General features: G+C 51.9%; 1 protein-coding gene and 1 pseudogene across 2 annotated transcripts in view; one reads left to right on the forward strand and one right to left on the reverse strand.

Annotated features, from left to right (window-relative positions):
* LOC308640035 (dynamin-1-like) overlaps nt 1-1,386 on the forward strand; it is a 35,176-nt pseudogene extending 33,790 nt beyond the window's left edge. The window contains exon 23 of the transcript XR_014024272.1: nt 785-1,386. The product of XR_014024272.1 is annotated as a dynamin-1-like (transcript). The remainder of the gene's footprint in view (nt 1-784) is intronic.
* Nucleotides 1,387-3,278: 1,892 nt separating this feature from the next.
* Nucleotides 3,279-14,984, reverse strand: LOC308640034 (golgin subfamily A member 2-like). The gene is made up of 24 exons (XM_081312096.1): nt 14,287-14,984; nt 13,020-13,127; nt 12,705-12,748; nt 12,523-12,586; nt 12,158-12,217; nt 11,001-11,039; nt 10,672-10,734; nt 10,489-10,582; nt 10,289-10,395; nt 8,396-8,454; nt 7,938-8,079; nt 7,438-7,527; nt 7,225-7,332; nt 6,967-7,054; nt 6,219-6,556; nt 5,871-5,984; nt 5,293-5,538; nt 5,137-5,212; nt 4,851-4,942; nt 4,374-4,592; nt 4,191-4,293; nt 3,990-4,096; nt 3,754-3,910; nt 3,279-3,671 (listed from the first exon to the last, which is right to left on the reverse strand). Exons 1-24 carry the CDS (start codon nt 14,338-14,340, stop codon nt 3,457-3,459), a joined length of 2,787 nt encoding a protein of 928 aa, XP_081168222.1. The 5' UTR covers nt 14,341-14,984; the 3' UTR covers nt 3,279-3,456.
* Between the last annotated feature and the right edge of the window lie 5,889 nt (nt 14,985-20,873).

The following is a 20,873-nucleotide window of genomic DNA, read 5'->3' on the forward strand; positions in this document are numbered from 1 at the left end:
CCCACTGCACCAGCTCCATGCTGGGGGGTGCAACCTGGGATCTCAGAGCAGGCCCCCCTCCCTCTCCCTTCTGCAGCTCCAGACTCCCTCTTCCTTTCTGTCCTCTGCCAGCTGGCTCTCTTACCTCCCTTCTTAGCGAGCCTCGGGACTCAGCACCGCTGCCCAATGTCTCCATGGACAGGCTCCCTGCCCCAGATGGCAGATGTGGGTGCTCTCTGGAGCTACCAAGAGGCCAGAGAGCTCATGGTTTATGGTGAACGGGCTGGGACCTTGGAGGAGTTGTGCACACAGTTGATCTCTGAGGAGGCTAGAGGCCTTTGAACTTTATCCTGGGCATTCCACATCCAGCCCCCAGTCTGAGCCAGTAGCTGTGGCATGGCATCCTACTCCTGGCCTGGTAGCTCTGGGAACCAAGTCCTCCCCAGGGCAGGGGCTTGAGTGGACGCTGTGGTTGTTTGATTTCTGAAAGCCTGAGTGTCTTATACACAGTCAGTCCAGATGAGGCAGGGACACAGAGCCCCCTTCCCTGCCTCCTTGTGACAGAAGACAGAGTCCTCAGCCCCAGGTGAAGCAGCTCAGCCAGCCCTGGGTTCCCGCATTTTGGCCTGTTGCTCCTAAGGGTGACCCTACACTTTTCAGCCTGGGGAGAGTACAGACAACAGTGTCTGCTAACTTGGGCGAGTCAGTCTCTGAGTTCCACCTGGCCAGGCCACAGTATGGGCCCGGTGACCCCACCTGCCACCATTCCCTGGCCACTGACTCTCACTCTTTTGCTTTTCCCCAGCAGGAAGGGCCCAGCCTCACCTACGCGACCTGCAGCCCCCAGACCAGCTGAGGCTCCCCTCTTAGACTTATAAGTCTGTGGCCACTGGCATCCGGCTGCCTGCCTCCCCTTCCCCCCAGGTCCCCTCAGAGGACTCCTGGGCTTTCCGATCACCAAGGGGCCTCCAGTGCTCCCTCCAGCACCCCTTTTAGCTTTGCCCTCCTGGTTCAAGTCTTCTTTCCAGCCTGGTGGCTGCTGTGGAGGCTAGGGGTAGAACACAGGGTAATCAGAGGTGGGGGTGGCCCCAGGGCCAGGCTCATGTCTGAACTGTGGGAGCACTGCCTGGGTGGCGAGTGAAGGTTGTGTGTGTGGTTAAGCAGGGCTGCCCTGCCTGCACCAGGCTAACTGGGAGCGCTGGCCCAGCCACCTCCAGCTCCTCCATTCCATTTGCCTTCCCTTTCCTATCTGTCCATCTGTCCGTTTCCTCTTTTCCAGAAACCTTGTCCACGCCCACAGCTGTGTCACCTGTCAGGGCGTGGCTGCTCCTGCCTTACCAGCTCTCTTCTTCCTTTTCTCTCTCGTTTTCTCTTGGTTTTCTCTCCAACTGCCAGCCGATCAGGTCAGGCAAGTCCGTCCCATCCTGAGAGCCCCAGGCCCCCCTTCGACCTCTAACCAGATCCCTCCTATTCCTCGGAGACCTCCCTCTCCAAGCCTGCCTGGACAGCTGCTCTGTGACTTGACAGTGGCCCCCCACCCCGGCCCCAAAGCATCCCTTTTCATCTGTGACTTAGTCTGCCGTAGTGGTGAGCTGACACATCCAGGCGTGACGTTGGTGAAAACTTGTGTCCCTCTGTGGTATTGCTCCTGCCCTGTTCTATAAATATCTATAAATACTCTATACATATATATACATATATATGGCTGACTCAGCCGTGCCTCTAGTGTTGGGAATCAGTCACCATGCTATCTCCTTGTGGAGTCGTGTGGCCTCAATACAAGGGAATGCTGTCGCCCTGATGTCCCCGGCTCCACAGTGTGCCACCTTCAGTGAGCCTCTCTGTCCTGCTTGGCCTGTGGACAGCCAGCCCCCTCAGCCATCCTTCTGTTGCTGCTCGAAGCATGGGGGCGCTGTGCTGGCAGCTGCTGGCTCTCTGAAGGCCTCCAGTCTTGCTGTCTCTCGGCTGAGAATAAAACTCATTCCTGGATGGTGGGGAAACATGTGTCCTCTGCTGGCTTGTGTTCTCTGTGGGGCTTGGGATGGGAAGGTCTGCACACGGGCTGGGTGAAGAAGGGCCATGGCTAGTATGCTGTAAGGAGTGTGAAGGTGGTTAAAGCACCTGGAGGTGAACTTCTCATCCTGTGAACCCGGCTGTGGCCACTAGGGGGCAGGGCCACAAACTCAGCCTAGAGGGAGAACCTGTGGCTGGGGTGGGCACTCTGAAGGGACAGCCAGGAGGAAGAGGCTCCCAGGTGTGGAGAGGCCAGGGGATGGTAAGTCTGGACTGGAAGTTGACACCCTTAGGTGTTGCATCCTGTGACCCTTCCCCACTGTTAGATAAACCTTGCGTCTTCACACATTAGGACAAGACTGCCCTGAGAGCCCCCATGGTGATCGCCCTGGAATCCTCCAGGCTTCACCAAGCAGGGTAGAGGGGACAGGCTTGGAGGATGGCAGACAGCCCTGCTAGGCACACTTCATGCAGTCCAGAAGCCTGCCCTCTGCTGGCAGGACCACTCCCTGCTTAGTGCTGCCAGCTGTCAGGACCCAGGGAAGCAAACAGGAACCCAAGGCTGAGTGGTATGGCTAAATCCATTTATTCAGAAATAAAAAGCAAAATAAACAGGAGCTGCATCACCAGGGCACCACAACCCCATTCCTGCCTCCTTCCTTTGTCCTATGCTATCAATAAATAAATTTCCCAATCCCAAATAATTATTAGACTCTTCTCTCCATTTGCCAGCTCCAACTATGATACAGGGGGCAGTCCTACCCCAGAATTTACAAAATGATACACAGGTACAATATGTACACTGGGGGAGGGGAGGGGAGGCCCACCCCCCCCCCAGCAGCCTCTGCCCTGCCTGGCCTACAGTTAGCCTCAACTGTCATAAGGCCTGAGAATGCTGCCCAGTGGCCCTGCCCAAGATATTTCTGAGGATGGGAGCCCTCAGGACTGCCTGCGCCCACGCTGCCCTCGCCTAGCCTTCAGTAACCCTAAATGTTTGAAGACCCAGGAGAATGCTGCCCAGCTGACCTGCCAAAGTGCTTCTAAGACGGGAGCCCTGCTGAATGGAGGACTGCCCCCGCCAGACTCTGCCCCAGCCCCACCTACAGTGAGCCCCATCTTAAGGGCTGTGAAACTGTTGCCCAACTTGCCTGCCTCAAAGTACCTCTTGTAAGAGGATAGAGCCCCCTAAATGAAGGACTGCTTGGTGAGGGCAAGGGGGCCACCATAGAGCCCTGCCCCTCTAGAAAATTATGAGCCTCTGGCCCTCTTTCTGGAGCAAGAGTCCAGAAATCAAGACTCAGCCCTAGCCAAGGTGGCAAAGGGTCTGCACCTGTTTGTCCCCTATTAGGGGTCTTAACTTGCTAGTCCTAAGGGTAAAAGGGTAACTGGGAAGGAATGGCAGGGACAGGGGGGTAAGGGACAGGTGGGGGAAAAGTCCCTGGCCCCTCCTCCCCGGCCTCCGACTTAGATGACCATGATCTTAACCTCATCATTGTCATCGGCACAGTAGAAGAAGGGGACGCAGGGGTTGGTGCCCAGGCCGAGGCGTTCCTGGGGGTTCTGGATCTCGCGCAGCAGCTGTATGATCTGCTGCGCAGTGTGGTTCTCAGGGGGAGAAGCCGCCCCAGCCTCTCCTTGTGCTGGCTCCACGCTGTCAGCAAGGCTCACCTCTCGAAGGTCTTTGGAGAGAGGAAAGGCCTCTGAGCACGGGGCAGCCCTCTGCTGCTCCTCCTGTCAGCCCGTCCTGAGGTCTCTACTCACCACCCTGCTTGTCAGTTGCTCCAAATTCCTGGGGGCTTGCTGGCTCTGGAGTGGTGGTCTCAGCAGGACTCTGGGCCGCTGCCAGGAACTTGCCCTGCCACTCATTGCGCTCCCCCACAAGCTGCAGCACCAGCTCCTGCAGCTCCAGCAACTTGACCTGAAGGGAGAGGTGCTCAGTGCCCCGGCCCCAGCCCAGCCTGCAGGCCTGCAGAGAAGAGATGTTCAGGGGCTCCTACCTTCATCTCCTCCTTGTCCTGGGCCAGCCGGCTGATGTACTCCTCCTCCTCTCGGTGGCGCTCCTTCAGCACTGCCCTCTGATTTTGGTAGAGGGCAATGTATTCTCCTGCAGGGGGGGCAGGGCACAGGACTCAGATGCTGGGGCTCCCCCAACAGGCCCCTATGCAAACCCCACTGCCTTGGGCCCCAGCTGGGCTCACCAATGGTGTCCGTCTCTCCAGAGAGCTGGATGCAGCGATGTTCCAGTTCCTCCACCCGCTCCTTGAGCTCCACCTTCTCCTGCATGACCTCCAGGAAGCGGCTCTGAGGCCAAAATAGCAGGGTCAGGACTCAGGAGGGAACTGTCCTGTATCTACACTTCCTCTGTTGGGAAAGGCTCTCACCTGCAGCTTCTCCATGGCCATCTGTAGAGCCTGGGTGCTCTCCCCAGACACACAATTGTCCCCACTCCTGGGGACCAGGGCTTGCTCTGTGGGCTCACTCTGGGATGTGGCTTCCAGATGAGCCAGGCGCCGGCAGTGTGTCTGCTGCTCCCTCAGCTGCCTGCGCAGCCGTGCCTTCTCTTCCTCGGCACTGGCTAGAGCCGCATTAAAAAATACCACCTAGAGGCAAGACATGTCCTTTTTATTGAAGAAATGCTCGGGACAAACCAGGGAGCAGAGAGCAGAGCAGCCCTCCCCTGGGCCTCAGTGGGTCACTACTTTTCCTAGGGGGGCACGTATCCAATCCCTGTCTCCACGGGAGGCATGGGTGTTGGCGGAAATGGGAGTGGGAAAAACCAAGGTATCAGGACATCCAGAAGGACCACAGAGGGAGGCAGAAAAGGCGAGCTGGGGAAGGGACACAAGAGCACAGCTCACCATGGCCTCTCGGCTGTCCAGGTCCTCTGGGATGGTCAAACTGGGCCGAGAAGCCTCCTCCTCCTTTTCTTCCTCGTCCATTTCATCTTCTACTGCAGACAGCCAGAGGGATCCCTCAGACAACCCAAGGGGAGGCCCAGGAAAAAAAGGGTCCACTTCTGACCCCTCACTGTGTACCCCTGGGCCAGCCTCCCCAGAGATTAACAGCACGTTCCGAAGGCTTCCTCTAACACTGTTCCACCACAGTCCCTCTTCAGGCTCCCCTCCTTGGGACAGTTTCACTCACCTTCCCCAGGAAGAGCCAGGAGGCTCAGCTGGGCCTGTAGCTGTTGGTTTTGCTGACTGGTGGCTTCTAGGCGCTCCTACGGATTGGGAAGTGAGTGAGAAGGCATAGAATGGCCAGGTCCTCCACTTAGGGGCCCGGCCTCAGCAGCCCCCTCACCTGGGTCTCCTGCAACTCCTGGCGGGCCATCTCCACTGCCATCTTGCCCTGCACCTCTTCATGCTGCAGCTGGTCTATAAGCTGAGTCTGCAGCAGAACCTGCTTGTGTAGCGCCTCCTTCTCGGAGGTCAGCTGCTGATAGGCAGCCACGTGCTGTTGATAGGCTGCCACGTACTGCTGCAGGTGAGACAGGTACTGGTCTCGCTGCTGTTGCAGATCCTGAGCCTCCTGGCTCTTCAGCTCCACCTGTGGGAAGGCCCTGGGTGTAAGGGCAAATGTCACTTGCTTCCAGTTCTTGATCCCAGCCCATAAGTGACGGTGGTGGTTAGTGGTGGAGGGTAACAGAGCCCCATGCCTCCAACACTTAGCCTCACATTTTGTAACCATCTTTCCCTACCACGGGAACTTCAGGCCACAGATGTGGAAAAGCAAAGAGAGCCACACACATCTGTTAAGTGCACCCTACTAGTGCCCAGTAACTGAAGCTAAAGAAACCAGGGTTAGTGGTGTGAAGCATTAAAGCCTCTCATCATGGCTGTCTCTTCCCCTACAGTGAGGGCACATGGGGCAAGGGTTACCGTCTCCTTTAGCTCTCCCAGCTTCTCCTGTAGCTGACCCAACTTCTTGGCCAGCTCCTTCTTGACGTGCTGCTCTGACTGCAGCGCACTGGTGATCTCCATATTCTCATTCGTCTGAACAGAAAGCAGGAATCAGTGCCATACAATGCAGCTAGATACCCCAGGCCTGGGTGCCCACCTGCCACAGTCAGAGAGTTATCCCTCCCCCCACAGACACCTGAGCGAGGCTTTAGCTCGCAGGGTGCTTCACAGCCACCATTTCGTGGGGGGCGGGGTGGGGTGAAGGCCAAGACAGAAAGGCCCAGAAGGACCTGATGAGGAAGGCCTGTGAGCCCATGGGCCACGCACCAGCCTTACGAAGCCGTTCTGTAGCTCCGCCAGCTGCTCCTTGAGCTCACGGTTCTGGGAGAGCACGCGGCTGATGGTGGTGCGGTCGTTCTGCATGCTCTCCAGGATCTGCTTGCGCTCCTCTGCCTGCTCGCCCCAGAGCTCCGCAGCATGCTGGAGCTCCAGCAGCCGCTCCTCCTGCTCACGATTCAGGCGACTCAGGCTATTGTTATCCTGCACCTGGACATGGAGCTGTCCAGCCAGGTTCTCCAGTTCCTTCTGCAGCTGCTCCACATCTGCCTGCAGCTGCTGCTCTGCCTCTGAGGGCCCTGCTGGGGGCTCCACGGGTGGGGGCTCCACTGAGAAAGGAAGCACACAATAAGGGACTTGGACCTCTGGCTTTTCAGAACCCTCTTCGTGGGTCCACAGCTCTTAATTCAGGCTCCTCACTCCAAACCTTGCCTTCCTAATAGTTCCTCATGCCTACATGATGGTCAATCCTTCAAGTCATTTCCCAATATAGTTCCTTACACTGCCATGCTCAAGTCAACTGTGGGAGGCTGGCGGTAGGCACACCATCCCTCTCCGAAGATGGGGACACACTGCTGGCTCAGAGAGGTGATAAGATTTGCCATACATCTTCTGGCACAGACCCCTTTCCCTCTGCCACAGTGTCCTTGAAATCACTCCTCTCCCTGAGGTAGTCTAAGCCACCCCCCCAAAGCCCTCAGACATACTCCGGCTCCAGGTGACCCTCGTCCCCACTCACCCATCTGGCTCCTCAGTTCTGCCAAGTTGGTCTCCAACTCCTGAACCCGACACTCACTCTGTTCCTTCTCCTCCTTCAATGTGCGCAGCTGCCTCAGGCACAGGGGGAAAGAGCAGAGGGAGGGCATGGAGGACCCTGGCCCCGACTCCCTCTCTGCCCCCACCTCCAAAAATCCAGAACATGGACCCCTCTCCTGGTTGCACTCCACAGCAGGACGCACCAGGGAAACCCAGCAAGCCATCTGAGGTCAGGCCTCACCTGCTCTGACATCTGCTGCATCCTCTGCTGCCACATGGTCCTCTCTCCTTTCAGGTTCTCTGCATAGTGGTCTCTCTCCACCTGCAGTTGTTTCAGTGACTCCATCAGCTAACAAGAATGAGTACAGAAATTAGGAAGGCTATCACTGGTTGTTACCTGCTTTGGCCACCTGGAGCCATCTTCCTCCCATATCCCTCCCTCTGCAAAGCCTACCTGCCCCACATGTTTCTCCAGCTGTGCCCGCTCCTCTACGGCCTGCTGTAACTGCTGGTTACTATCAGGGGCTTCAGACTGGCTAGAGAAGTGAAGTGGGGAAAGTGAGAAGTTTAGATCTGGGGAGCCCAGGTGTTCCACATGATGCCTCCATAGGGTGTGAACTAGATCAGTGTACGACTCAGGGTCATTACCACATAATAAAAGTGCTGGCTGAACCCTCAGGAGAGGGAACAGACTCCTGGATAACCATATACAGGAAATCTACAACACGATGGTGTTCAACCAAGATGATTTAAAAATAAAAATTTAAAAAGCCATATCATTGAGATTCTGATTCCACAGGTCTGGGCAGAGCTCCCATTTGTGGATTTTTTAACCATCTCTGGAAGATTCTATGGCAGGACCAGACAAGAACCCAAATTTTCCAGCTCTTGGTTGGAGGCCACCCTGATGACCGCACGGGGCCAGGGCTGGGGCTGCTGGGGCTGCCGCCTTACTTGTTGCAGCAGCAGCTCAGACATCTCCAGCTTCTTTTGGAGCTCCTCTGCCCCCAGCTGCATAGCTGCTTTCTCTGCCAGCACCACACGGAGCTTCTCTTCCAATTCTGAGTTCTGCTGCTTCAGGTCCTCGTTATTTATGCTGTAGTCAGAGGCAGCACAGTAAGGAATGTACCAAGAACAGGAAGAGAAATTTCGGTGACCAACCCATTGCCCTTGCCACAGAACCATGGTATTAGAAGGGACTCCAGGAATCAGGAGTCACAGGTGACAGACCACAGAGAAGATACGAGTAGCCTGAGGCTGCCCCAGGAATGAGGCAAAGGCTGGGACTACAGTTTGGCTTTGGACACATCCAAGCCTATAAAACCTCCTCCCCATGTTCACCTCCCACCCTCACCCCCACCCCCACAACCTCACTAAAGTCCTGGACTGCCCATTCTCCTTCCCCTTCCTACTTGTTCTTGTACAACTCCAGCCTGAGGGCATCTCTCTCTTTGGTTAGCTCCTTGTTGTGCTGCAAATACAGAAAACAAAGTCAGGATCTGGACCTGGCAGGCCAAAGAGGCAGCCAGCACTCTAACCACAGTAACTATTCCAGAGTGACACTTCCTCACCCTCAATCACACTTGACAGTTGTCCAAGGCATTGCTAAGCCCAGGGTTCATTTATGTTTTCATGTGTGTTTGCTTTGATTTGTGTGATAGGGAGTGTCTCAAGACGTTATCCCTGCTGGTATTTAACTCCTGGGCTCAAATGATTATTCTGCTCCTCTGTACTTGGGACTAACAGTGTACCACCAAACTCAGCCTTGATTTGTTGTTTTCCTTGTGCTGACAACAAAACCCAGCGCCCAAAGCATGCTAGGCAAGTGCTCTATCACTGAAATACATCCCAAGCCCTCTTGTTTGCTTTGACTTTTATTTATCTGTTTGTTTATTTTTTGGTGTTGGGGATTGGCCCAGGGTTGCTTTATCATAGCCTTTTTTATTTTTTTAATTTTGAGACAGAGTCTCACAAAGAGGTTGGCATTGAACTTGTAATTCTCCTGCCTCAGCTCCCCAAGGTGCTGAGATCACAGGAGATCACCAGATCACCACCCTGCTTGATTACTCATTTGTTTTGAATAAGAACTCAGTAAGGCTCGGCATGGTGGCACACGCCTATAAGCCCAACAGTTTGGGAGGCTGAGGCAGGAAGATCGAGAGTTCAAAGTCAGCCTGCCTCAGCAAAAGGGAGGCACTAAGCAATTCAGTGAGAACCTGCCCCTAAATAAAATACTAAATAGGGCTGGGGATGTGGCTCAGTGGTTGAGGGTTGAGTGCCCCCGAGTTCAATCCCCGGTACCAAAAAAAAAAAAAAGAAAGAACTCAATAGGGGAAAAAGATCTAACAGATAAAAGATCTACAATTGTATCTAATACTGGTGCTACTGTTATTACTACTAGCTGTAATTATCTACACTAAGTGCTTTGCCAGGCATCATGCTAATGATCCACTTTATCTTTATAAACACTGTATGAGGCAGTTACTGGTTATCTCCATTTTGTAGGTGAAACACAGCCTTTAAGAAGCTAAGTGGCCTGTCTGGGATCACTTATGCAGAGCTCAAATTTGAACACCCTGGTCCCCACACAGGGATGGGGGTATAGTTAGAAGAAAGGAAGTTAAATCTGTTGTTCACAATTTGATTGGATGGTACATTCACATAGTCCAAAACACAGAAGGTACAGAAGTGAAATGTCACTAGGTGTGGGGACACACACCTATAATCCCAGACTTGGGAGGCTGAGGCAAGAGGATTGCAAGTACAAGTCAGCCTTAGCAAGGACCTAAGCAACTTACTGAGACCCTGACTCAAAAAATAAAAAGAGCTAGGGATGTGAACCCCTGGGTTCAATCCCCAGTACTCGCCCCCCCCCCACAAAAAAAAGAAGTGAAATATGTCTTAGCCACCCTGTTCCTCTCCCTGAGTTTATGTATTCCAGACATGTTTTATGTATATTACACACATGCCCCCTTCTCTCTCCACAAACGAAAACATACTAAGTTCTTGGGAACCTTCACAGCCCATGCATCATATATCCCTTCTCCTAGCACCTGGTAGAGGCCACAGCAGGCTAAGGGCATGGTGGGCTTCCCACACTCAGGGCTCCATATCCAGTGCTCACTGTGCAGAGCACCTGACTCATCCCCAGGCTTCCACTACCAACCACACCACACAAAGCAGCAAGAAACGGCCCATGCTGCATTCTGATCAGCAAGATGCTCCATCCACAGAAGGGCCCTTTATGCTCACTCCTGCACTGGAAAGGTTAGGCTGCTGGTGGCGGGGCAGGAGGCTGGGCTCACCCTGTCTGCCTTCTTTTGCTGTGTGGAGACAGCAGACAGAGTCCGTTCCAGCTCTCCCACACGCTGTCGGGAAGACTGCAGACGGCCAGCAAGACCCTCAGACTCTTCTGGAATGAGAAGTCGAGATGAAGCCTCAAGAAATTACCCACAGGCCCGCCAAAGTGTCAGACTAGAGGCTGAAGAGGTCCCCAGACTCCCACCTGCTTTCTGCCTGACTGCGTTCTGAGTGTGAAACAGGGCTGTCTGTAATTCTGCTTTCTCAGACACCAGAATTCCTATGGTCTGGATGTGAACCTTTCAGAGAAAAACCAAAACAAGTGCTGAGGAGGAGGAAAGAGGTGTTTTCCAGGGAACATAGGGGACACATGGCACTGTCCACTCACCTGCAACTGTTCCCTTAGAGCTCCCTGCTCCTTTGCCAACTTCTCTTGACACACCTTTTTCTCCTAGAGGCAGAGGAAGAAGCAGCTCTTACTGGGGGAGGCAGAGATGGAACAGCAAAGACCATGCCCCAGAGAACCTCAGTGGCCCAAGCAGGCCCACAAATGAGACCTGAGTATGAGGTACCCTGAGTGGGACAGGGTGGGCCATGGGGGGATGGGCAGTGAGCCTTCTCCAGGCTAGAAGTGGGCAGGACAAGACTGCGGCCTCTACCTGAGTCCTACCCCAATCCCAGGAGCCATGCAAGAAGCAAACACAGAAATCACATTACTTTTTCCAGTTGATCCAGAGTGTCTTGGTTCTGCTGTTTCTGCGGGGAAAAAGTCAAAGGAAGGTAATTGAGGTTGATCCCTTTTATGCCACTCTCCAGATCAGGATGGGGCAGGCAAGTGCCAGGGATGGGTCTAAAAGAAGTTGTTAGATCCCATGGGGACATGAACTGACTAATTCAAGCTCCCAAAGAAAGAGAATTTGGGTGTTGACTGGTGTTCGCTCACAGCTATGCAAGGGAGGGGCTGAATCTGAGTTCTCTTTAAAGGACAATACCATAAATCTCCAGAAATGGAGTTGGAGAAACAAAGACAACCCCCTGCAGCTTGTGACTCAGGAGGGTGCGTTCCCTCAGCAACTGAGCACATCCTATGGGCCAGGTAAAATTCTGAACAGTAGGGCTGTAGGAAGAAGAAGGATGGACAAGACCCCTCTTCTCCCTGGTGCTTATATTCCAATGAGCCTTTAAGTCTATGATGCTCAGAGCTGAAAGGGACCTTTGATTCCCTTTAATTCTACCTCTGTGGGAAACTCAAGCCCAGGGAGAAGTGGTTAGTCCAAAATCAAAGAGAGCAAATTAAGGACTGAACCAGGGCAGTATGCGGGGCTCCTGACAGCCATTTAGGCTTAGGCTCTTCCTGGAGCGACAACCTCAGGGCAAGTGGGGCAAGGACTCAAGAAATGGTCTTGAGGAGAGAGAGGACACAGAGAGGGAAGCAAAAGAAAGAGCCATGCGGAATGCTCTATGCTCTGAGGTCTCTCCAGCTGAGACCTAGGCCCCCCAGCACCCCATTCCCCTTGGCACCAGGGGCCCCCAGCCCCTTACTGCAGAGCCCCAAGGGAAACTGGAGCCCAGGATTGGCAGCATGAAACCAGGGGATCCCACTGGACTCTTACCAATTCCTCTATCTTGCTACTGAGTTGTTTGTTTGTTAGATAGCTGGAGTCCAGGGCTACTGCTAGCTCTTTGTACCGGCTCTGAGGCACATGCAGAGAGGAGGAGTTGGAGGAGGGTTGGGGGAAGAGGTAGAGAGAGCATCATTAGGGTTGGGGTGTGTGTGGACTGTCTCAGCTGGCAGCAGGGCACCCAGGCCCCACTGTGGGAGAAGATAGGAGCTGGCCTTCAGGGTCACTGGGCCAAGGGCCAGGGTCACTCACCTCCATATCCTTCATGTTAGCAGATGATGAGAGGCCTTCTCCATTGATGTACGATGTAGACTAGAAGAGATGAGAGGTCCAATGGAGATGCTCATTTCCTATCAATGTCTAAGCCCTCTGACTTCCTTTCTTTCCTTTCAACTAGCAAAATCTTCCCTGGCCATGTTGGACCCCTATTCCCATAACCCCTTTATGCCAACTTCTCAGGGTTCCTATGCTCCCATCAGGCTTCCCCCTTCCAAGCAGCTCTCATCTGTGTTTTTTGCACCTGAATAAATGATGGCATCAAACATATATATCCAGTCCGTTATCTGAACTTCTCCTCCCCACCTCTGCTCCCTTATGGACCCTAATTTCTTAGGTACCTCAGATACAAGACCATTGATCTGTTGAGAAAGTTGTCGCAGGCTCTCGGTTGATGAGAAAGTCCTAGAGATGGAGACACAGGGTCAGGGGTAGAGATGGCTCCATGGGAAAAAGTTCATGGGTGGTGGCCATCCCTGACTCCTGTGGTCTAGGGTCTGCTGCCCCAGTAGGAGATACTCACTTTGTTTCATCCATAATATTAGGACCAATGTCGGCATCATGGTTCTGTTTGGGAAGAAACACATGACGTGGTCATTCAACTTCTAGTAAAAATCACCCAGGGATAGGGTGAGCCAACCTCATTCCAATAACTTTCCATCTCCCAAACCTCAAAGAAAAGCCGTGTCTTGGCCTCCCCATCCCAGTCCCCAGGAAGAGCACCTGGCTATAGAGACCAAGCTACCTGAAGAGAGGAGAGTCCGTATGAGCATTATCCTTTGGGAAAAGGATGAGTAAGCACACAGGAAGATAGTGGGCAAAAGGGAAAGGAACAAACCTGAGGTGACTCCAGGCTAGGGAGAGTAGGGCCTGGAGAAGGGACACGGCCAAGTGACACGCTGTCATCAGCAGCTGGTGGTGCAGGAGCAGTGTGGTCTTTGGGTGCCTGTCACAGAACAGAGCAGGGGGAGGGGGTCAGGGGCCATATAGGAGAGAACCTGCTTCATTGCTATGGACACAAGGGTGCAGAGCAGGCAGGACATTGTTGCTGCAGTTAGAGGGATAGTCATATGTGCTGGGAGCACCTGGGGGTATAGACACCGTTAGCCCAGGCTTCAGACTGCTTGGCAGCATTTCCGCCAGCCAAAGATCAAAGCAGGGGCTGCATGACCCCCTTCCTAAATACCTGAGGACCTTGTTCTCCCTGGGGCTCAGCAAAAGGTGGTACAGGCTTGGGCCAATGGCAGCCACAGCAGGTAGAAGGAAAGTGTGGCCAAGTCAGGGAGAAGAAATGCACTGTTCTAGAGAATTACTGTGACCCTAACCCTGGGATTCTGCTGGCCAGAGACTATGGGTGATGGACTTGGTGTCATAGTCTACTCCCCTCACCATAACCTAGTTCTACTAGAAATCACATTGTCTCCATTATTCCCCATTTCTGGAGACACCACTATCTCTACTTAGGGGACTGCAATCCCATCTCTGCATTCCTAGAGTAGAAAACCTCTGTGGGAACCAGTTATTGATGCAGCGAGGCTTTGAAACACAGTAGGTCTTCACCTCCACAACAGAGGGGCACAGGCTGGGTGCACAATCTCAGAACACTAGCACAGACTAGGATTTTTCTGATGAGAAAACATCCCCCTATGTGGCTGGCCCCTCACTAGAGCAAACGCCAGACACACAGCTGCAGGACTTATTGAGGCTCCCATCTCACATGCCACTTTGTATCCTCCAAGTTGACAAAGTGAGTCATAGCACCTGGGTAGACCTGACCACCTGGGTGGGAACAGCTATGATGACTGGAAAACTCTTCAACCCGTCATCCCTCTCCCTATGCCCAGTTCCAAAAGGATCTGGCTCTGTCTTAGCTCTATTGCTCTGGCTTGGCAGATGTCCTTGGACAAGTTAGCTAAAGAGAAAGTTCCAATACAATATCCGATGGAGGCCAATGCCCAGCCCTGTGTACCCAGACCCTGCCCCAGGACTGAGCTACCTGCATTCCTGAAAGGTCCTCTATGACTTCATAATGACCTCATAATGCTGACCATGACCCTTCCGTTCCCTCTGCCTCCCCACTCTCCATGTGCATGAATGTTACTCACCTTTAATCTTCGAAGTGGCCTCAAAGTGGCCACCTCCTCCATCCTTGAATCCATTCAGAACCAATTTCCCCTCACTTAAGTATTTGGGATGGTGCCACATTCTCCCTAGCTTCTCTCAGAAGCCTCTCCTCCCTATGCCTGCATCCTATCTTGTGTCTGTTTTCGCCTCTGTTTAACAAAGTGCCTGTGCTTTGAAGGGCCAAATGAATATGGCCAGGTGTCCTCTGATTTTTAAGAGAGATTAGGGGCAGAGTGTTCTGGTCATTCACCTGTTGGTTAACCTCACATCCTTTACAGTTAGTTGATCTGAACAAAATAGCCTCAATCCTTGCAACTATAATGCAAACTCACTTTTTCTTAACCTTACATTCCCAAATGTCAAACCCAATGAAGTAATCAATCAAGAAAATTACAAACTTTTAAGGTCTAATGATCTTTTAGGGATGGACACACAGAGGACAAGACCTAAAAAGTTTTGCTGTTGTTTTGTTTTTTAATCTCTCCCAGTCTGAAAGCACCACACTGGGCATTCAAAAGCTCAAGCTCCACACACCTTCTCTCAAAGTTATTCCCAAATTAATTTTAGTCTTCAAGGTATGTTTCACCTTCTCCAAGATGATAAAAGATGTGGGGAAGGAAAAAAGCCCAATCAACAAAGCAAGTGAAGAAGCAGATGTAAGCAGGCTGAGGGTTAATGGCAGCAACATAAAATAAGCCAGAGGCAAATGATCCCCAAACCAGAGAAGCCTCAGAGGCATGCACAGCTGGGAGAGAGGAAGCCAAAGGGTGGTCTCGGCACTGCCTCACCTTCCACTTGTCCAATGGGGGGAGTGCTACCCCATTGGAATGGTTAAGGTCGGACACCAGCACCTTCAGAATGTCCTGAATCTACAGGAGGTGAAAAGGGAAAAACAAGGGTGGGGGAAAAGAAAGAAGTGGCTTAGAGAGAGGCAAGAAAGTCAAGGGAAGGGAGAAGTTGGTTTAGGAAAATGAAATGCTAGAAGAGCAAAGGAGACCAATACCAGGGACTGTGCCATCCTTCCAAAAAGCTACTTGCTGCCTTGCAAATAGTAAAATTCTGAGTGATGTAGTCAAGTTACCTGACCAGTGCAAGTCTTAATATGCACATGAGACCCTCTCCTCAGGCTTAGGATGAAGGGCGGAATCTGGAAGAGCTCCATACGCCCATCTCCATTTCAAAAACCAGACTCCCAAGTAAGGGTTCACTAGAACACAGGGAGTTAGAGCTAAAAATTAAGTTTGAAAGACAATGATTTAATCCAACCATATCATCTTACAGATAAGGAAACTGAGACCCTGGAAGAAAATAAATTTTCTGAGGTCACCCAGCAAGCTAATAGCAAAAACAGACTCAAAATTCAGACATTCTTCCAATCCTGGAGCTTGGGGCTCTTGCAGTGATGCATCCTAAAAGAAGAGCCTGATGGCAAGCAGCTGTTCTCAATTGCCTGGCTTCCCCCTGGCCCCCGAGGCTGAGGAAACCAAATAGCAACTACCATTTATTGAATTTTTACTCCAAACCTAACTCTCTATTAGGAAATAAATATAAAAACAATAAATCTCATTTAAGCTTCATAAGTGTACATAAAAACTATATACATATATATTTTTTTTTTTCAGTGCTGAGGATTGAACCCAGGGACCTCATACAACTGAGACACCCCCAGCTCTCAAAACCAAAATTCTTTTTTTATAATGTTTTTGGAGTTTTAGATGGACAACATGTCTTTATTTTTATGTGGGGTTAAGGATCGAACCCAGTGCCTCACATATGTAGACAAGCACTCTGCCACTGAGCGACCACCCTAGCCCCTCAAACCCAGAATTCTTTTTTTTTTTGTAGTTGTATATGTACAGCATACCTTTATTTTATTTGTTTATTTTTATGTGGTGCTGAGGATTGAACCCAGTGCCTCACACATGCTAGGCAAGTGCTCTGCCACTGGACCTAGAGCCCCGGCCCTCAAACCCAGAATTCTTAACCAATACCTTACACTTCTTCAATCTTAACCATTACCCTTTTCTGCCCTTTGAACCCCCAATCCCTGGGAGCCTGACCAGCTAAAACTCACATCCTCAGGTGAATGACAACCACCAGCAGTGGTTGTCTCCGGGCTACTGCCATTTTTTATCTTTTTTTTCTTCTTTACTCCTGCAGGAACACCAAGACCGTTCTTCGGCTGATACTCTCTCAGCTGTGAAAAGGAGAAGCAGTGACATTCATGAGAATTAGCCCCTACATTCACATCTTCCTCTATAATTTTTATAAAATATTCTTATGTGTACCATCTGATATAATGTCATCAACAATGTCACAAGGTGTTTCAATGATTAAGGACTGAAAAGATGGACTACAAACATCAGGTTTTTTTATAAAGACAATAATGGAGTTCAAGTTCAATCTTCTGACTCCCAGCTCTGGAGTTCGCCATAAAGCAGCAGCTCCCAGGGGCAAGCCAGAGGTAGGGGTGGATAAGTAAATATTAAGCAAGCAGGAACTGTACACTGGGCGGTTCAGAAGCCAAATATTGGAGTCCTGCTTATACCTCTGTACTTCCCAAAGTTTTACAAATCAACATATCCTAACAGAAGGCAGTAAAGACACAGCCCCAGCAAATCTGGCAACAGAGCACAACCCAAATATCATTTCAGAGAGGTCTATTACAATCTTAAAAATATATACAAATGTCATCTTTATATACATTAATGTTTAATTGCTCTCAAGAAAATAAACTGATGCTTCAGAGAGATGCCTCACATTTATTATCCCAGAGCACTCTGCACCCCAAGTTGTGAAGATGAATTGGGGAAGATGCAAACTGTGAAGCTCAGTTCCCAGGACCTGTTCCACATTAGACAAACAGACCTCACTCCAGCAAACACTGAATGAAGGGCACCCTGGTCCCAGATCTCAGGGAATTCGAATGTAAAGATGTCAGGGGAAAAAAAAAATTTTTTAAGCCACTCTGGAAGGTAGACACTTGGGAGAAAATCCCAGGTTTAGGAAGAACCCAAACCTGTTCTTCCATGGTCACCGGGAGATACTGTCAACGTTTTTATTAGCTCATTGGTGAAGTGTGTAGGCTTTCTGAGTTATCACTGTGTGAGTTGGAAGTAATGGAGCCTAAAACCTCTCAGCACTAGGTCCCACAGACTTGAGAGTTCCCTTCCAGGTGGAAATCTGTGCCCAGACCAAAGAAGCCCAAAGGGAGTGAAGACACTTATGGGACCAGGTAGGAAGATCACAGGCCGAGCTCGCGGTGGTAATGACAGTTCCGAGGGGGATTGTGACATAACTACATTCCACTCCTCCCTACCGACGCCCGAGTCGCTACTCCACGGTGGGGGAGGGGAAAGCAGGGCTGGGACCGAGGTCCTTGACCACCAGGGAGCCCAGGGAGATCCAATTTGGGGCGGCATGAAGCCGGGACGCGCCTGGAGCGGGGAGCCCTGGAGTCACCGGCCAAAGTCACCCAGGGGCGACTGGCGAGGGCGGGGGCTGAGCTGTTGAGGGGGCGGGGCTGGCTGAGAAGACTTTAGTGGGGGGAGCTGGGGGGCGCCCAGGGGCTCGCCCCGGGTACCTCAGGAATGGCACAGACTCTGGCCACCGTCCGGCCGTCGGAAGGACTCGGTCTGTCTGGCTCGAGGGGCCGCGACCCGGCGCGGTTTACCTTTTTCTTGGCCGCGGCCAATTTGCTCTGTCTGGTCTCTTCCGACCTACCGGGGCGCGGAGGGGGAAGTAGGGGGCGCCACATCACCAAGATCCCAGCAACCAACGCGAAATTTCTTCCGGCGGCTAAAGCGGAATGAAGCGAATCCAGGGCGGTTCTAGGCATCGTGGTGGGTGGTGGGCGTGGCCTAAATTCCCCAAGCTGATTGGTTAACAAGAAAGATGACGGGGAGAGGGGCGTGGCCAGGTCACCGCGAGCCGCGGTGGGCGGGTGGAGTCACAAAGAAAGCTGCGCGCGCAGCCGCTGTCCCCGCCCACTCCGGGAAGGGGCGGGGGCTGCGCTCGCTGGGTGCGCGCGCAGCTTTTCGTGCGACGGTTTCTGGCTGCGGCCGCCGAATTCTTTTCATCCAGAGCACCTGAGGCGTCACTCTCCAGTCCTCGCCCTGGATCCTCCTGCACCACAGAACCTCCCGGCCCGGGGGCCTCGGACCCCGGGGTTCAGGAGGTGGGTGAGGAACTGGCATTAGTCCCTTTCCTGATTCCTTGCAGCTCCTCCCCGGACTTTCAGAAATCCCCCACCCAGCCCTCCTGGCACTCTTTCCCACAACCCCTCCTTCCTCGAGGGTCCCGGCCCTGATTCCGGGAGTGTAGCTCCCGGCAGCACCGGTCCGGTCACCCCTACTTCCCAACTGCTGCTCCTCCTGCACCCACGGTTCCCCGTTCCTTTCCAAGCGGCTCGCGGTCCCACCAAGCTTTTTCCCTCGGCCTTCTCTCTAGGACTGAACACGGACAGAACCGAAGTTCCCGCGGGGCCTTCCGATCCCCTGTGAGTATGTCGGTGCCCCACCCTCCTCTCCATCCCACTGCAGCCCACGCTGCTCAGCCCTCCTCAACGACTTCTCCCAGCGGGATCTGTTCTGCTGAAAAATCCCAGGTCACTTCGCAGTCCCTTCCCTTCCTCCTGCCCTCCAGTCTTCAAAGGGCTGTGCTGGCCTCCCCCTCCTGCCTCAGCTGCTTTTTCCCCTCCCTTACTCCAGTCCTTCTGCTAAGGTGGACAACACAGTGGGCAACACAGTGAGACCCCCATACCTAAACTTTTTTTTTTAATTAAAGTCTTATTTTGTTTTGTGGTGTTGGGGATGGAATCCAGGGACTTGTGCATACTAGACAAGTGCACTACACTGAGCTACATCTCCAGCCCCATGAATCCTTTTTTTAATTAATTAATTAATTAACTAATATAACAGGGATTGAAACCAGGGGCTCCTAACCACTGAGCCACAACCCCAGCCCCCTCCCTTTTAAAATATTTTTAGTTGCAGTTGAACATAATACCTTTATTTCATTTATTCATTTTTATATGATGCTGAGGACTGAACCCAGGGCCTCACACACGCTAGTTGAGCGCTCTACTGCTAAGTCACAATCCCAGCCCTCCCAGGCCTTTTTATATTTTATTTAGAGACAGGATCTTGCTAAATTGCTGAGGCTGGCCTTGAACTTTCGGTCTTGCCTCAGCCTCCCAAGCCACTAGGACTACAAGGCATGGGCAACAGCACCCAGCGAAGGCTTGTTTTTAAAAAGGGAAAGAATGATGGGCTGGGATTGTGGCTCAGGGGTACAGTGCTCATGTAGCACGTCCGAGGCCCTGGTTTTGATCCTCAGCACACATTAAAATAAAGGGTTGTGTCCAACTTTTTTACTTTTTTTTTTTTTAAAGAGGGAATTTTAATATTTATTTATTTTTTAGTTTTCGGCGGTCACAACATCTTTGTTTGTATGTGGTGCTGAGGATCGAACCCGGGCCACACGCATGCCAGGCGAGCGCGCTACCACTTGAGCCACATCCCCAGCCCTTTTTTACTTTTTTTAAAAAATAAATGTTCAAAAAAATAAATAAAAAGGGAAGGAATGAATTAAGAGAACAAGCAAGGCATGATCTGGAATCCAACGAGGGTTCAGGGAGGTCAAAGGCAGTCCACACTGTTTCCCTGGGAGAAAATATCATACAACTTGATGCTTTTCACAGATTGTGGTTTCCCACCCTGTTATTTGGGCTTACTTATCCATTAGGCCTCACCTTCAGCCTCACCATTTCTGGGGAGGCTTCCTTGCACAACTAAAGTCTGGGCTCCCCTCTTCAAACCAGGCTCATACTATCCTAGAATTTTTTAGTCTGTTTCCTCCTCATCCTGTGGCTCCTGGAGGGAAAAAATTGGTTGGCAGAGCATCCCAGGTGCCCAGTTAAGGGCAGGAGCTTCATCAATGAATAAATACCAAGTGTTTCATGATCTAATTGAGAGGGGTGATGGAAACCCCATCATGGTTAATCAGAGTAAAGAAGGAGGATGAGTTTTTGAAAAAGAGACTAGAAGCTAAAAGAGTGGACCGCACAAACATCAAGAACTGGGGGGAAGATTAAAAGCGGGGCTGGGTGAGCCCCTGGTTTCAATCCCTGTTATATTAGTTAATTAATTAATTAAAAAAAGATTCATGGGGCTGGAGATGTAGCTCAGTGTAGTGCACTTGTCTAGTATGCACAAGTCCCTGGATTCCATCCCCAACACCACAAAACAAAATAAGACTTTAATTAAAAAAAAAAAAAAGTTTAGGTATGGGGGTCTCACTGTGTTGCCCACTGTGTTGTCCACCTTAGCAGAAGGACTGGAGTAAGGGAGGGGAAAAAGCAGCTGAGGCAGGAGGGGGAGGCCAGCACAGCCCTTTGAAGACTGGAGGGCAGGAGGAAGGGAAGGGACTGCGAAGTGACCTGGGATTTTTCAGCAGAACAGATCCCGCTGGGAGAAGTCGTTGAGGAGGGCTGAGCAGCATGGGCTGCAGTGGGATGGAGAGGAGGGTGGGGCACCGACATACTCACAGGGGATCGGAAGGCCCCGCG

Source organism: Spermophilus citellus (assembly GCF_964194105.1).
Source record: "Spermophilus citellus genome assembly, contig: SCAFFOLD_196, whole genome shotgun sequence".
In the NCBI taxonomy this organism is placed as follows: Eukaryota; Metazoa; Chordata; class Mammalia; order Rodentia; family Sciuridae; genus Spermophilus; species Spermophilus citellus.

What these genes read in the sequence shown, in the direction of transcription:
- LOC308640034 (XM_081312096.1), bottom strand. Translation starts at nt 14,340, where the DNA reads ATGGATTCAAGGATGGAGGAGGTGGCCACTTTGAGGCCACTTCGAAGA. An exon ending in TGCAGCAGATGTCAGAGCAG is followed by an intron (nt 7,055 to 7,224) that starts GTGAGGCCTGAC and finishes TGCCTGAGGCAG; the next exon opens with CTGCGCACATTGAAGGAGGA. An exon ending in AGCAACTGACAAGCAGGGTG is followed by an intron (nt 3,672 to 3,753) that starts GTGAGTAGAGAC and finishes CTCTCTCCAAAG; the next exon opens with ACCTTCGAGAGGTGAGCCTT.